Here is a 15,726-nt window from a genome sequence, read left to right as displayed (position 1 = left end):
TCTTCTAGATATCACCTTTTGTGTTGTGAACTCAACAGAACTCAAAGAGTTGTGAATGGCCCTCAGCATACTGACGTTGTGTGACCCAGCTCCTCTCTACCCTGGATACAGGATCTCTATAGTTAGGCAGGAATGATTGCTCCTGTTCAGCCTGAAGAAGTCACAGAAGATAGATCTTTGTCCCTCTACAATCCTTAGGATTAAGGTTCCCATGTAAAAGGATGAGGGAAAATATGTCAGCGGCATTCAAACCAGACTGACTCCATCTTGAATAGAAGCTGGGTAAAATAAGGCTGAGACCTACTGGGCTGCATTCCCAGGAGGTCAGGCATTCTTAGTCACAGAATGAGACAGGAGGTCAGTACAAGATACAAGTCACAGAGACTTTACTGATAAGACAGTTTGTGGTAAAGAAGCCAGCTAAAACCCACCAAAACAAAGATGGCCATGAGAGTGACCTCTGGTTGTCCTCACTGCTCACTATATGCTAATTCTAATACATTAGCATGCTAAAAGACACTCCCACCAGCACCAGTGCCATGGCAATGCCGAGAAGTTACCTCATATGGTCTAAAAAGAAGAGGAACCCTCAGTTCAGGAAAATCCTTGCCCCTTTCCCAGAAAACTCATGAATAATCCACCCCTCGTTTAGCATATAACCAAGAAGTAACTATCAGTATACTCAGCTGAGCAGCCCATGCCACTGTTCTGACTGTGGAGTAGCCATTCTTTTATTCCTTTACTTTCTTAATAAACATGCTTTCACTTAAAAAAAAAAAATTATCTTCAAGTAAATCATTACAGACAAGATTATATATGCTGGCCGGGCACAGTGCCTCAACCCTGTAATCCCAGCACTTTGGGAGGCCAAGGCAGGAGGATCACTTGAGCCCAGGAGCTCAAGACCAGCCTGAGCAACAGAGCAAGACCCTGTCTCTTCAAAAAAATTTAAAAATTAGTGGGGAATGGTGGCACATGCCTGTGGTCCCAGCTACTCAGGAGGCTAAAGTGGAAGGATCACCTGAGCCTGGGAGATCAGGGCTGCAGTGAGCCATGATTAAGAAACTGCAGTCCAGCCTGAGCAACAGAGGGAGACCCTGTCAAAAAAAAAAAAAAAAGAAAGAATATATATGCTGATAGACACAGACAACTGCTACACTAGAAGCTAAACAATATAGAACCAAATTGAAGTGTTTTCATTACAACTCAGAAGCAAACATAAGAGACAAAAAGAAATGCCTCCAAAAAGAAAGCATCTGTAGTTCTTATGGGCAGGCAGGTATTTAAAGAGCTTTCATTTTGAAACAGGTTCTGTTACTTTACAGGCAAAGTTAGTTCACTTATAGTTTCAGGCCAAGACTAGAAACCAAGTCTTCCGTCTTCTATGAATCTTTTACCCAGACTGCCAATGAAGTAAAATAAAAGCTAAATACGGGAAGATTATATGTAACTTTCTTTCCTTCTTTTCCATTTTAAACACAATTCTCATTTTGAAAAGCAAAATGCCATAACTAATCATTTATTTTTAAAAGGTTTTCAAAATCATAGCGCCCTGATATAATTTCTGTATGTAAGAGCTGTTATTCTGATATTGACATCCTGCTTCTAAAATCCAAGCAATCACTTTCTGAATTAAAGCCATGCCATAAAAAGTTCCAAAACATCATAACAAATGCACATACTTCAGGAATGCGATCAAAATAATACATACTAATTGTATGAAAATCCTCCTTCCTGTGTTTTTTTCCCAAAATTCCTTTCTTATCTCTAGGTCAGGTTTTTTTCTTGTTTCCTGTTCATATCCTGCATAGATTTTCCCCCAATTCACTTTAGTTTTTTTTTTTTTTTTAATTCCAAATAGCACTTTCTCATGGGAACCAAAATAACATTTTTCGACGTTAATATAAAAAAAGAGCTTTAACATTATTTGTATAAACCTTCAACCTGTAAAGGGGCTGTCCTGTGGTGCTGTGGAAAGTTTTGTAGTATCCCTGACCTCCACCCACTAGATGCCAATAGCATCCCCCAGCTGTGACAGCTAAAAGTTTCAGGCCAAGACTAGAAACCAAGTCTTCTGTCCTCTATGAATTGTTTACCCAGACTGCCAACGAAGTAAAATAAAAGCTAAATATAGGAAGATTACATATAACTTTCTTTCCTTCTTTTGCATTTTAAACACAATCCTCATCGTGAAAACCAAAATGCCACAATTAATCATTTATTTTATCAAGAGTTTGAGACTAGCCTGGTCAACATGGTGAAACCCTGTCTCTACAAGCTATGCAAAATTAGCCAGGCCTGGTGGTGCTCGCTTGTTGTCCTAGCTACTCCAGAGGCTGAGGCATGAGATCACTTGAGTCTAGGAGAGGGAGGTTGCAATGAGCTGAGAACCACTTTAGCCCAGGACAGGGAGGTTGCAGTGACCTGAGACTGCACCACTGCACTCCAGCCTGGGTGACGGAGGGAGACTCCATCTAAAAAAAAAGAAAAAAAGAAAACATGGCCTGAAGAGAAAACGTGAACCATTGAAACATGAAACTTAGCATGTCTAACCTTAAAGAAAGGAAAAGGTGTTAGTTGCCCTTCTTTCTTTCTCTAACTCCTTAGATCTTTCTATACTCTGTAGTGTGTTTTAGAGGAAGTCTGAGCACGCTTTCATAACCGTAACTGTAGTATAGGGAAGTTAGTTAAAAGAACTCTACCTAATTGTGGCTGGGCACGGTGGCTCAAGCCTGTAATCCCAGCAATTTGGGAGGCCAAGGCGGGGGGATCACAAGGTCAGGAGTTTCAGACCAGCCTGGCCAATATGGTGAAACACCGTCTTTACTAAAAAAAAGTACAAAAATTAGTTGGGCATGGTGGTGCGCGCCTATAGTCCCAGCTACTCGAGAGGCTGAGGCAGAAGAGTCGTTGAACCCAGGAGGTGGAGGTTGCAGTGACCCCAGATTGTGCCGCTGCACTCCAGCATGGGCAATAGAGTAAGACTCTGTCTCAAAAAAAAGAAAAAAAAAAAGAATTCTACCTAATTGCAAAGCAAACAAATGTGAACTCCAAACCATGGGCTTCTCTCATTTTTCTCCTGCCTACTACATAAGCAAACAGCCACTTTTAAGTACTTCCACTGTAGAAAATAAAATAAACCTGGCTTCCACATTCAGGATAAATAAGACAATTCTGTTTCCAAAGTATTTCTTCTAGAAAAATTGTTTCAATTAGATCTACAAAGCACTGTTATTTCGAGCCATATAATAGGTTGGTGCAAAAGTAATTGCAGTTTTTGCCTTTTTTTTTTTTTTTATTCTAGTATTCACCAGGTCAATTCCGGATAAATACATACCATATATTAATAACTACCTTTGGGCCGGGCGTGGTGGCTCACGCCTGTAATCCCAGCACTTTGGGAGGCCGAGGCAGGTGGATCACAAGGTTAGGAGTTCAAGACCAGCCTTGCCAACATGGTGAGACCCTGTCTCTACTAAAAATACAAAAATTAGCCGGGTGTGGTGGCGCACATGCCTGTAATCCCAGCTACTCGGGAGGCTGAGGCAGAAGAAACGCTTGAACCCTCAAGCAATTCTTGCAGAGGTTGCAGCGAGGGAGATCGAGCCATTGCATTCCAGCCTGGGTGACAAAGCGAGACTCCATCTCAAAAAAAAAAGAAAACTACCTTCAAACATACTTAATTATAATTTCTATGACTATGTCATACACTCTTACCTTTTTTAGTGTTATACTTTTCTTAAATATTTACCCATCTTTACATTTAAAAAGAAGTGGCTTCCGTTGTTTGTTTTAAGTGTCCCTTTGGGAAAAACACCACCCATTTCTAAGATTTAATGTCCTAGACAATTTAAGTTCCTCCAGCAAAGAATTTAAGTTCTTTGAGATCAAGGACGGTATCTTACTCATCGTGTATTTCCTGCACTGGTACAGTATGTATTCAATAAAATATGTGTTGAATAAATAACCTCTTCTGATTGTTATAGCAAAACACACATAGTTCTCATAGTTGTAATTATCACATACGACCAAAAGTCAACCTTACTTTTTATGGTTAACATCTTTTGTATCAACTTTTCTACAAATCCACATAGCCCACACATTTGTCATTTTGATAGCAAAATCATATTTCATTGTATTGCTATGTACAGATTGCTTAATCACTTCTCTTAAGCAGCTGGGATGGGAGGTTAGGCCCAAGATATATTCACAACAGGATTCTAAACCTTTCAATAAGACTGATTAGAAACAGGCTCTCCTGGGGTCTACTCGTATGAAGATTCTACACTACTAGAGGGAAGAGGTTAAAATCACCCTAAAATGACTTAAATCATGAAAAATCTCATGAAAAGAACAATTCACCAAAGGGAATGGGACATTTCCCATGAATGGGAATGAGTTCTGCCCTATAATATAACATGTCTAGGGGTGATACCATTTTCTTTTTTTCCAATAAGGTTTAGCAACCCAATACTTACGTTACTATAAACATAAATAAATACAAACACAACTCCATATTTAAAAACTGACCAAGTTAAGTTAAATTCTAAGGTTTCCTAGCTCACTCTTAAAAGATGTGATTTAAGGCCAGACGTAGTGGTTCACACCTGTAATCTCAGCACTCTGGGAAGCTGATGCAGGAGGAACGCTTGAGCCCAGGAGTTCGAGACCAGCCTGGGCAACAGAGCGAGACTGCCTCTCCACACACAAAAAAAGTTTTTAATTAGCCAAGCATTGTGACGCACCCCTGCAGTTCCAGCTACTCAGGAGGCTGAGGCAGGAGGATTGCTTCAGCCCCGGAATTCAAGGTTACAGTGATCTATGACTGCTCCGCTGCACTCCAGCCTCAGCAACAGAGCAAGAAGACCCTGTCTCTCAGAAAGAAAAAAAAAATGTGACTCAAGCAGTGTCCCACATATGATCACTTAGGGAAAATAATCTGATTAAAATAACAACATGAAATGGAAAATAAACTACAATAATCTCTCAACATACAAACAACATTGTGCTGTCCAACTTTAGTTGGGTCCACACTAGACCCATTCAAAGACTGTGAGAGAGGCCGGGCACGGTGGCTCATGCCTGTAATCCCAGCACTTTGGGAGGCTGAGGTGGGCAGATCACGAGATCAGGAGGTCCAGACCATCCTGGCTAATATGGTGAAACTCCATCTCTACTAAAAATACAAAAAATGAGCCGGGGATAGTGGCACGTGCCTGTGGTCTCAGCTACTCAGGGGGCTGAGGCAGGAGAATTGCTTGAACCGGGGAGGTGAAGGTTGCAGTGGGCCAAGATCGCGCCACTGCACTCCAGCCTGGGCGACAGAGCGAGACTCCGTCTCACAAAAAAAAAAAAAAAAAAAAAAAAAAAAAAAAAAAAAAAAAAGACTGTGAGGGATTAGCTACTGAGATACCAAAAGGACTGCATTCATTTATGAGGCAGTCCCATAGCGCTGACTCAAAAGGATGGCATGACTCCAAGCCTCCAGTATATATTAGGTATCAAAGAGGAAAAAGAAATATGAAGCTATGTCATATGTTTGAGCTTTCCCAAGAAAAAGCTTCCAGTTACTTAGAGCTTGCATCTTTTGGGGGATTCCATAATAAATTCTTTTATAAACCAGGATTTTTAACAAACAGCAAATATAAATCTGGTAAGTTAAAGCTTCAAGTGCTTTTTGAAAACTGTCTTGGAAACCAGCAACTGGGTTTATACATATCTTAATTATACATGCTTTCTTTTTTACTTAAAAGTTTGAAAACCAAATCATCCTTAAATGCAAAAGGCTACATTCTCCTATCAGCACAAACACAAACATACCAAATTCAAATATTTTGCTGGCATATAAAAAAGAGATTAGTATGGACCTAAGTTCTTACTACACAAATCATTTTACAGTGACTCACCATGAGTAAGCTTTCAAAGTCATTTTCTTTAGAATGTCAGTCTTTGTTTAAAAAAAATTTCTAAATCTGTTCATCATAATTACTACCTTAGAAAATCAGAAGAGGTTTCATACCTGATTCCCTTTGTTATTTTTTACAATGACACAGTTACCTTTGTCAGTTTAAAAACAAACAAAGATAAAAAAGTTTACTTAAAGTCAGCTGTTTGGAAACGATACTGCATTTCCTCATTGAGACAATGTTATAAATGGTAGTAAAAATCCTGTAAAACCTACTTAACTCCTAATGTAACTGATGTGTGCCTGGTACCTCAAATTCCTCTTTCAATCCTGGAAAATGTTTCAGTGCACGTTTTAAACATCTTGTACTGCAAAAATGTGGTCAGCTGATTTTGTATGAACAACCCCAAGAGAAACAAGAGTTGACTTACTGCACACTATTACAAAAGCCTCTTAACCGGTCTCCCAGCCTCTAGTCTCTCCCTCCTAGATTCTATCCTCCACGGTATTTTCCGTTTTCTTAACAGAAAATGAGATTAGGTCACAACCCTACTTAAAACCTCCACTGCCCAAAGAACTTCCTACAGGGTAAAGTCCAAACCCCTTAGTTCTGCATAGAAGACTCTTCCCAACTGGTAAAAACCTACCTTAGTTTGATCTTCCATCCCTCCCTTTTAGAGTCTGCATGAAGTCATATTGACATTTTCATCATTTCTCAACAAGTTATGTTCTTTCATACGCCCCCCCCCCCCCACCCCCGCTCTTACTCTTGGAAAAACTTTCTTCTGCTTAGAATGTGTTCCTACTATTCTACTTGAAAAATCACCGATGTAGCTCAGTTCAAATATCATTTTCTCTAAAAATCCTTCCCCAATCTCTCAGATGCACTTAGCGTATTTGGTCACCTTCTGCCCCTCTACAAGCAATTGTGAGGTGTTTACAGGAGCTCCATAAACGGTGGCTAAACTTTGAAGATGCATACACACGCCGAAGTGAGCAGCTGGCCAAAACCACAGTTAAAGACCATCAGGATATTCCATTCATCTATATAGAGGTCGGTAATGACTGACATTTATATTAACATTTAAAAATACAGTCTTATTTACATTTGCAAACACACAAAAAATCACAGATTAATAAAACTCCGGATGTATAATCGTCTTCACTTTAAACATCGGTGAATGTTAACCATCTAGAATATCACAGGAAAAGTAGTTTTAACCAGAAGAAATTTGGCAACTTCCCATTCAAAACATTTTCAGAGCTTCAACATTTCCACACTGGGGCAAATTTACTTAATTTCAAATGAAGCGGCCAAGATAAGAAAAACAAGTAATTAGTTTCCTGAAGGTCAACAGTCCTGCGTTGAAATCTTCTATCATCACCTTTGAATAACTCTCAATCAATGATTTAGTAAAAACTCCCATTCTCCATCATCCTCTGTCGCTGATAGAGAAAATACAGCCATGTAAACAATTATCTCATACAAAATCCAAAATAAACAACCTGTTTACAGAAAGACGCCAGCGTGCTGACAATTTGCTTCCACTATGTTTGGGCATCTCCAATACAAGTATCTTACATAGTCAAGGGCAGTTCACAATTCAAAAACGATTTCACACAAATGACTTAATTCCTACAATAATCCTGTGAGTTCAACAGAGCAGGGATTATCTGTCCGGATTTAACACAGTACGAACCCAATAAAAACACAGATTTTTAAAAAACAGTTTGGCTATACAGAAAGGTAGCACATCGGTTACAAAATATTCTTACTAAAAAATGACCCAAGAGAAATGAGCGTCCTCCCACCCACCTTTATTCAACCACTAAATTTAGCTGTGTTGACCCAAGGATACCATGAACGTCAAAATTTCAAATTATAACCTGCAGCAAAAGTTTCATCTCCCAGTCTCTTTCCAAGCGACATTAACTCCACGAGCGAGAGCCAGCTCCCTCCCTGCAGGCTTTTGGAGGACTGAACGCCCGCGGGCGCGCCCAGCCTGCAGGGCTCCGGCCCGCCGAGACCAGCGCCCGCCCCAGCTTGGGTTTCGGGGCGTCTGGGGGACCCGGCTCGCGCGAGGCGGCGGGGGATGGGGGAAGCCGGGAACGGCTCCACCGAACAGGACACGGAGGAAGCGGCGCCGGGCAGAGGACACGGGCCAAGAAGGGCTTGGGGCGCCAGACCCCGAGCCTCGGGTGCGACCCCCGGCCGCACACACCTGGAGCGGCCGCGCCCCCCGACCCCGGGTCCGATTCCCAGGCCGGGCCCCTCCACTCCCGGACACCACAGGTTCACTCCATGCGCCCTGTCCCTAGGAAGCAGCCGTCCCAACGGACCCGGGGGGCGGACACCCACCTGGCCGCGCCGCACCGAGGACTGGGCCCACCAGGCAAAGCAACAGCAACCACCGGACGCGAACGGTCCCCGAGGGCGAACCCGCGCCAGACCCCATCTCCGCCGATTCCGCAGGTTCCTCTCAGCACTGGGTCGCCTCCGCCTCCGCCTCTTCCATCATTTTCCAACCCTACCGGGGCCCCAAGGCTGGCCGGGAAGCGCGCGCGCCCGGGGACGAGCACGCGCGCGGCACTGACGCAACTCAGCCCTCGGTCCGAGCTCGCTCCCGACATCGCCTGGCTGAGCTGACGTAGGGAAAAATCCAGTCCCCGGCGCGAGAATAGGATTTCTAAATCGGCCGTGGCAACCCGCACTAGTCGGCCCGCCAGTCATATCCGCCCCGCCCCCTCGGCTGCTGGGCACGCCCACCTAGGGAGTCGACGGATCCGATTGGAGGACGCATTCGGCGCAAAAGAAGGAGGAGCATGAGAACCAGAAGAGGAATCGAGAAGCAGAAGCGGAGGGCGGTGCAGTCCCGCCCTTCTGCTCGGCCTCTTCTGGTTGGTTGGTGGAGGTGGGCGGAGCGTCTAGCTGCGCGTCCATTGGCTGTTTGTCGGGGCTACGCGGGCGGGGCTACGCGGAAAGGCCTGACCACGCAGTGATTGGGTCTGTGCTGCTGGCTTCGGGTTGTGGCTGAGGCCGGGTCTCCGCTCCAGGGCCCGGGAAGATGGTGCTAGGTGGTTGCCCGGTTAGTTACTTACTTCTGTGCGGCCAGGCGGCTTTGCTGCTGGGGAATTTACTTCTGCTGCATTGTGTGTCTCGGAGCCACTCGCAGAATGCGACCGCTGAGCCTGAGCTCACATCCGCTGGCGCCGCTCACCCGGAGGGCCCCGGGGGTGCTGCGAACTGGGAATATGGCGACCCCCACTCTCCGATCATCCTCTGCTCTTACCTGTAAGCTACCAGTGGTCGAGGCGGGTGGACGTGGAGGGTGTGCCAGGGGTATATGGGTGTTGAGGGAAGGCAGGGTTGTGGGAGGCGCTGCGTTTTTTCAGACCCTGCCCCTCTGAGGACCCAGTGGTCATTCCGAAGGCAAATACCATGAACCAGGTTTCTCACTGCCCGTGCAGGGAAAACCCTTGTGCGTCAGTGACAGAGCTTTTGGGATCCCCAAAGAGGTAACTGGATAGGAGTAACATCATACAGCCTCTGGAAGAAGGCGTGAGGCTGTGCTTTCTTTGCCCTGCGCCCTTTAGCCCAGGGAGAGTATTGGTCGATTCGGTGTCAGTACTAAAGCATAAATAAAATAAATGACTTGTCTCTGCCTACAAGGCACTTTTTTAAAAAGCAATCAATATTCTTACCGTTGCAGAATCATGCCATTTTTTAACATCTCTTTTCGATCAAACAAGAAAAGGCATTTGAGAGATGCAAAGAGGACTGAGAATTCTTTGGCTTAATTTTTGCCCCCAGAATCTTGTTGTTTGCCTACTGAAGAGATGAAACCGTGGCAGAAGTAGAATCCTTATAGAAACAGGACCAGAAACACTTCCCTTCTCCAACAAAAGGTTAATGTGGGTGGCTGTCCATTTGACCTGCTGTGCTTCAGTTTAATTGGCTTGGAAAGGGGTCAGCAGGGTGAAACTGAACCCCAGAAAACTTGATGAAGAAATGTCTTTTGCCTGTTTGATTACTTGCATGCAAACAGCGATTTGCAAAGACCGTATGATGATAATGATTATGATCTTGTGAATTACAGACCTGATGAATTTATAGAATGTGAAGACCCAGTGGATCATGTTGGAAATGCAACTGCATCCCAGGAACTTGGTTATGGTTGTCTCAAGGTGAGTTTTTGTTCTGTTGTAAGAGCAAACCCTTCAATAAAGAAATACGAATGTCTAAATGCTGTTACATAAAAAGTATAAGAGGTACAAAGTTTTTTGAAGAATTTCGTCAGAAAGACCGTTACTGGCAATTTCCAGCATGGCTAGGGTCAGTGATTGAGCGAGATATTTGGTTTCCTTATGAAGGAACAATCTCTGTGCCAAAACCACCTAGGTGCAAAGACCAACCTGTCTTTGGTTCCTTTGGCCGTTGACAGATTTTGAAACTAAAATGTCACCCCTGACTCTCCCAGGCATGCACTTTTCCTGAAAGAGCAAAACAAAGCAACACTGATGATGGATTTGCAACACTGACGATGGATTGGGCAGTATCTTTGTTACACATGCATTTGGGATGGAGCTTCTCTTGCCAATGACGTTTCTTTTCTCCAGGCAAACAGATTCCACCATGTCCTTAGGAGATAGATAGGATCTGTCAGTATATGTCTTTGTAGGACGTTAAAGCATTCCAGGGGAAGCCATTGGTTAACAGTGGCTTCTTGGAATGGAAAAAAGCTATTAAGTTTTATTAATAATATCCCTAAAGCTGAGTGTACAGTTCCTAATCTATCTCTAAAAATAACCAGTGAAGTTGATGTATCTCCTCCCCACCATGGACTCACCATCCTATTATACCGCATAATGCAAGTCAAGACTTGGTCAGCTGTTAAGAGAATGATGGGAAAGCAATTTTTGTACTAAATCAGACACAGAGGAATAAACCCGACAGTAGTAAGACTAAAAGAGCAACTCTTACTGAAAACATGTATAGATAAATATTTTTTTAAGACAATGAAATTTTACTCTGTTGATAATTATTGATTAAAGTTTGAGTTAATATTGTATAGAGATCACTTTTGCCCATTTTAATTAAAAATTGAGTTTATCCTGTAAGCATTATTTCCCAGTCCCTTTCCTTTAAGGAACTCGCCGATGCAAATAGTAATGAGCACTGATATAAGGTACCAGTAAAAAATGAATATCTGTGATTTCTTGGCTAGAATTCAGTTAAGCAATGGTAAGAGGCCCAGTTCTGAAATTTTTGGCTGGAATTTAAACTTACAGATGTCCCACAGATATCAGGTAATACACATTTATGACCTAAATAAAGTCCTGAGTCGGTTAATATCCTGAGTTCTTTCCTAATTCTATTCATTTTTAATAGATATAAAAGAGACCTCTAATAGGCAGTGACTTTTTAAATACCCACTCCCAAATGCTGTTATATGCTGTTTTTCCTGTAAATTGGGATAAGTAAAGCATTGTGTTCATCTCTTCTAAACAGCCTTTAATGACATTGAGTGTGTTTGGAATTTTCTTTTACTATATTATTGAAGAAGCCAGTCATGAAGAAGAAAACAGGAGTTTATTTAAAACAATGTACATTTAAGATGGACTCATCTAAAATCACATGAAGTGTGTCACTAAATTCCTTGCCCCTGAGCACAGCTGTACCTCACCCTTGTTGGAATAATTGTAGTCCTGAGGCAACTTTTATTCTTTTATTAGTGAATGTAAAGATAGAAATTTGTGTCACTTGCTCTGGTGAGTTGGTTTTGGTCTTGGTTGTTATTCCACAGTTTGGCGGTCAGGCCTACAGCGACGTGGAACACACTTCAGTCCAGTGCCATGCCTTAGATGGAATTGAGTGTGCCAGTCCTAGGACCTTCCTACGAGAAAATAAACCTTGTATAAAGTAAGTGTTACTTTGATTGGAGTAGTTGGTACTTGGTTGGAGGTAGAGCCATTTTCCTTGTCTTTTTATTTATTTATTTTTTGTTTTAAGAGACGGGCTCACTCTGTTACCCAGCCTGGAGTGCAGTGGTGCAATCACGGCTTATTGCAGCCTGGACCTCCTGGACTGAAGCAATACTCTTGCTTCAGCCTCCCCAGTGTCTGGGACAACAGGCACATGATGCCACTGTGCTCAGCTCGTTGTTATTTTTTGATGTGACTTTCTTTAACCACCAAAGAGGGTCTGTGGCTACCATTGTGCATAATTCATTTATTGAAGCAATATGTTTATAGTAGAGAGGACTCTCGACTTAAGCCCAGAAGGTGAAGTTCTAACTGTCTCTTTTCTCCAAGTTGCTAAGTGCCTTTGGGCACTCAGTTTATCCCTCATCTCCAGAATTTTAGGCCAGATGATCTAGCCCCAAAATTCCTACGATAGATATAAATCTTGTGCAAATTGCCTTAGTATTTCAAGAATAAAGGTTTTATTATAAAAAGTGTAGGCTCCACACTCTGAAAATCAGTTTATCTTAAAGGTAAAGGATCAAGGTCATTTCTGTAAATTCCGCTTGAAGGCACAGAATTGCCTTATACAGTTTGCTAATGGAAAGAGTCGATGGCTGTGATTAGTAATATTAGAGTAACTGCAGCTGTGTCAGCACAGTGGCTAAGGGCAGAGCCTTATGAAGAAGTCCTTGCTTTTCACTGCCACAAAACAACAGGAAAGAGTGTTTGGAGATCAAGTGTTCATTTAAGGACAGTGCTTCCTTACCTTAGAGAACTACACGCAGGAAGCCAGCTGAGTCTCAGGAAAAGAGCCTCTACAGAGGAGGATGGGAGCCCAGACTCCTACTCCTACCATGGTGCCTGTTGTGCAAATGTGCTTGATGACTTCTTGTCCAATCCAACTCTGCAAAAGTCAGTATTTGTTCTTAGAGATGCTCCATATCTTAGCAAGTATTCTGTTGAGACCCTCTACCAACTAGAGATTCTTGGAGAGTAAAGTAAAGGTAAAGAGGGTGTATTATAAAAAAATGCTTTTTTGGAGATGGGGTCTTGTTCTGTTGCCCAGGCTGGAGTGTAGTGGCACAAACAGACCTCCTGGGCTCAAGCAATCCTCCTACCTCAGCCTCCTGAGTAACTAGGACTACAGGTGTGCTCCACCACACCTGGCTAATTTTTTTTTTTTTTTTTTTTTTTTTGGTAGAGACAGGATCTTGCTATGTTGCCTACATTGGCCTATAGCTCCTGGGCTCAAGTGGTCCTCCCACATTGGCCTCCCAAAGTGCTGAGATTATAGGCATGAGCCACCACGACATGGTCAAAAAGTTTTTTAAATTATTGTGCACTATGATGTTTGACATCTTAAAAACCTTTCTGACTGTGAAGAGACTGCCCTTCCTGAAGCTAGTCATTTCTTAGAGATAGCAAAGGGTCCAACCAGGAGCATGCCTTTGATATGCAAACTAGTCCAGAGACATATCTTCTGTTTCTGGCCCGTACACCCCAGGAAATAATATTCCTCTGCCTTAATCTTCTCAGGGCCAAGTGCCAGGCAACCAGGGACCACTCCTATACCTTAGAGCCTGCTGAGGTTATTCAGACTAGCCAATTTTAAACTATTTGTCCTGCCCTGTCTTGCCTTTCCTGCAGAAACCCCAACGAAGATAGTGGCCAAAAGCCTTCCCCTTGCTTCTATCTTCCAACTGCCCTGTTATCTTTGTCAGGCAGCCCTGTGTAACATGATGTGCCTCCTGTCTCTAGGACCTATGAGTATAATAAACTTTGGTTTTTCCTGATCCTCTCACCTCATTGACCATATCGTAAAAGAAAACAAAATGGAGGATAAAAAGCCACAGAGGGGCCACTGCACCTTCTCATCACTCATGTTAAATTCACTAATCTTTAAGGCTTTAAATTTTCGTGCAGTAAAACATCTTCCTTTTCGTTCTTTTCACCTAGGTATACTGGACACTACTTCATAACCACTTTACTCTACTCCTTCTTCCTGGGATGTTTTGGCGTGGATCGATTCTGTTTGGGACACACTGGCACTGCAGTAGGGAAGCTGTTGACACTTGGAGGACTTGGGATTTGGTGGTTTGTTGACCTTATTTTGCTAATTACTGGAGGGCTGATGCCAAGTGATGGCAGCAACTGGTGCACTGTTTACTAAAAAGAGCTGCCGTCATGGCCCAGGGAGGCAGGTGAAAGCTCTGTCTTCTGAATTCATCTCTACAGGCTCAAAACTCTTCTTTGATATCAGACCTGATGTTATTTTCCCTCTTTGGAGGGCATTTGTTTGGTTAAGAAGGCTTGTTCAGACTTTGGAATTTCAAACCAGATTTTACCTTGCAGACGAAATGACAAGCAAAAAGTATTGTGGGAATCAAATTTGTTCCTTTCCTCATGCACAAAACATAAAGGATAGTGACGAGTTTATAAGCTGTGGATGGGTTTCCATATAAGTCTTCCTTTGTGTGCATTGCTATATCCTCAGTCCTTTGGAGCAAGCGGATCCAACAAGTTGAGCAAAGTGAATATTTGTATCCACGTTCCTCTTGTGACCCTGAGTCTTCATGCAAGGAGAACTGAAGCTGAACAATGAAAATCTTCAGCAGAAATAGAAATGGCCGTGGATTGTAATACACACTGAAATTCTGACTTTCTGAATTTAAATGCAGAATAAATTTTGCCAACCTGGAGTACTGTATGAGTATTTTCAGTAGGGGGAGTAAACTCAAAATTATATTTGTTTTGCAGAAACCTAGTCATTTGAAATGAGCCCTCTTGTGTCTCCATTATGTTCCAGAGACAGTATATGCAGTGCGATAATTTCTTTATTCCAATTATGTTTTGAAAGCCAGCGGCATCAGATGTGTGAATTGAGCTATTCCTCCTGGCAGAGTTGTCCAATCTAAAAATCAGCATTTACCAACCCATGTTGTAAATTAGCATTTACCAGCCCATGCTAATAACATTAAGATTTCATACACGTTTCCATAAAACTATTATTCGTGATTAGGTGAGATAAAGCAAGGAGCCTTATGCCTTTGAAAAGAAAAACACACTTCTACTACATTAGGACATGATTTATGGGAGCAAAGAGAAACTTAGCACATTCTCTCAAAAAGCATGGTACTAAAGCTCTCCCTGTGGGCTGCAGCAATCAGAGATACAGCCACACTTCTGCATTCCCAAATTGCCAGGAATAAAAGGAAATGTTCCAAATTGTAAGTGGTTTTAAAAACTCGGTTCCCATCCTTTGCAATCTAAGTTGAAAAGAACTGTTAAATATAAAATAAAAAGTGGGCAATGTGGCCAACTCAGTGGAAGAGGCTGTTACTCAGAATAACTTAAAAATTCTAGAAACAAGGTAGAACTCACTCACAGTTTACCTCATAATAATTGAATTTAAAACCAGATATCACAGTTAAAATAACTTCCCTGGATACATTCTATCATTTTGTAGCTTTCCTAAGAATGTCTTGCTTTATCATTCCTGATCACTGTTTTTACATTATTAAAGGTGGCAATTTTCTGTAAAAAATTTAAAACAGATGATCCTATTCTGTCTTGAAAGTTTTGTACCACACTGACCATAACCTTGCTTATCACATAACAATTGGTAAACTTTTAATTCATAATCTCTATACCCTAAGACAGTATTTATTAAATTTTTATGGGTCATGAAGAAACTAGACTCTCCCCAGAAATATGCGCATACACAGATTTTACATAGAATTTAAAGGGCTTCGCCTACATAATTTATGCATGAAACAAAATTGTACTGGTACCCCATAAATTTATACAAACAAAACAGTTTAAGGGAGTTCAAGGATGCCATATATATATTAAAAAAA

The 15,726-nt window shown here is 42.2% G+C and overlaps 2 protein-coding genes across 2 annotated transcripts in view; one reads left to right on the top strand and one right to left on the bottom strand.

Moving 5' to 3' along the window:
- The window catches only part of ADAM9 (ADAM metallopeptidase domain 9), a 115,749-nt gene extending 107,116 nt beyond the window's left edge, over positions 1-8,633 (bottom strand). Inside the window, exon 1 of the mRNA XM_033231685.1 lies at positions 8,265-8,633. Within this exon, the coding sequence (XP_033087576.1) occupies positions 8,265-8,361 (97 nt within the window). The 5' untranslated portion in view covers positions 8,362-8,633. The remainder of the gene's footprint in view (positions 1-8,264) is intronic.
- A 111-nt stretch (positions 8,634-8,744) lies between these two features.
- On the top strand, positions 8,745-15,719 carry TM2D2 (TM2 domain containing 2). The gene is made up of 4 exons (XM_033231718.1): positions 8,745-9,197; positions 10,003-10,090; positions 11,710-11,825; positions 13,826-15,719. The coding sequence occupies exons 1-4, from the start codon at positions 8,971-8,973 to the stop codon at positions 14,037-14,039; spliced, it is 645 nt and encodes a 214-aa protein (XP_033087609.1). The 5' UTR covers positions 8,745-8,970; the 3' UTR covers positions 14,040-15,719.
- Positions 15,720-15,726: the final 7 nt, after the last annotated feature.

The sequence above is a fragment of the Trachypithecus francoisi genome, unplaced genomic scaffold (assembly GCF_009764315.1).
Source record: "Trachypithecus francoisi isolate TF-2019V2 unplaced genomic scaffold, Tfra_2.0 Contig01440, whole genome shotgun sequence".
Taxonomy (NCBI): Eukaryota; Metazoa; Chordata; class Mammalia; order Primates; family Cercopithecidae; genus Trachypithecus; species Trachypithecus francoisi.
Note: the sequence above shows the minus strand (reverse complement) of the source record. Positions and strands in the feature narration are given on the sequence as shown.

Bases quoted from the DNA above. Each gene is read 5' to 3' on its own strand.
- TM2D2 (XM_033231718.1), top strand. From the start codon at position 8,971: ATGGTGCTAGGTGGTTGCCCGGTTAGTTACTTACTTCTGTGCGGCCAG. The intron at 10,091-11,709 runs GTGAGTTTTTGT...GTTATTCCACAG, and splicing joins TTGGTTATGGTTGTCTCAAG to TTTGGCGGTCAGGCCTACAG. The intron at 11,826-13,825 runs GTAAGTGTTACT...CTTTTCACCTAG, and splicing joins GAAAATAAACCTTGTATAAA to GTATACTGGACACTACTTCA.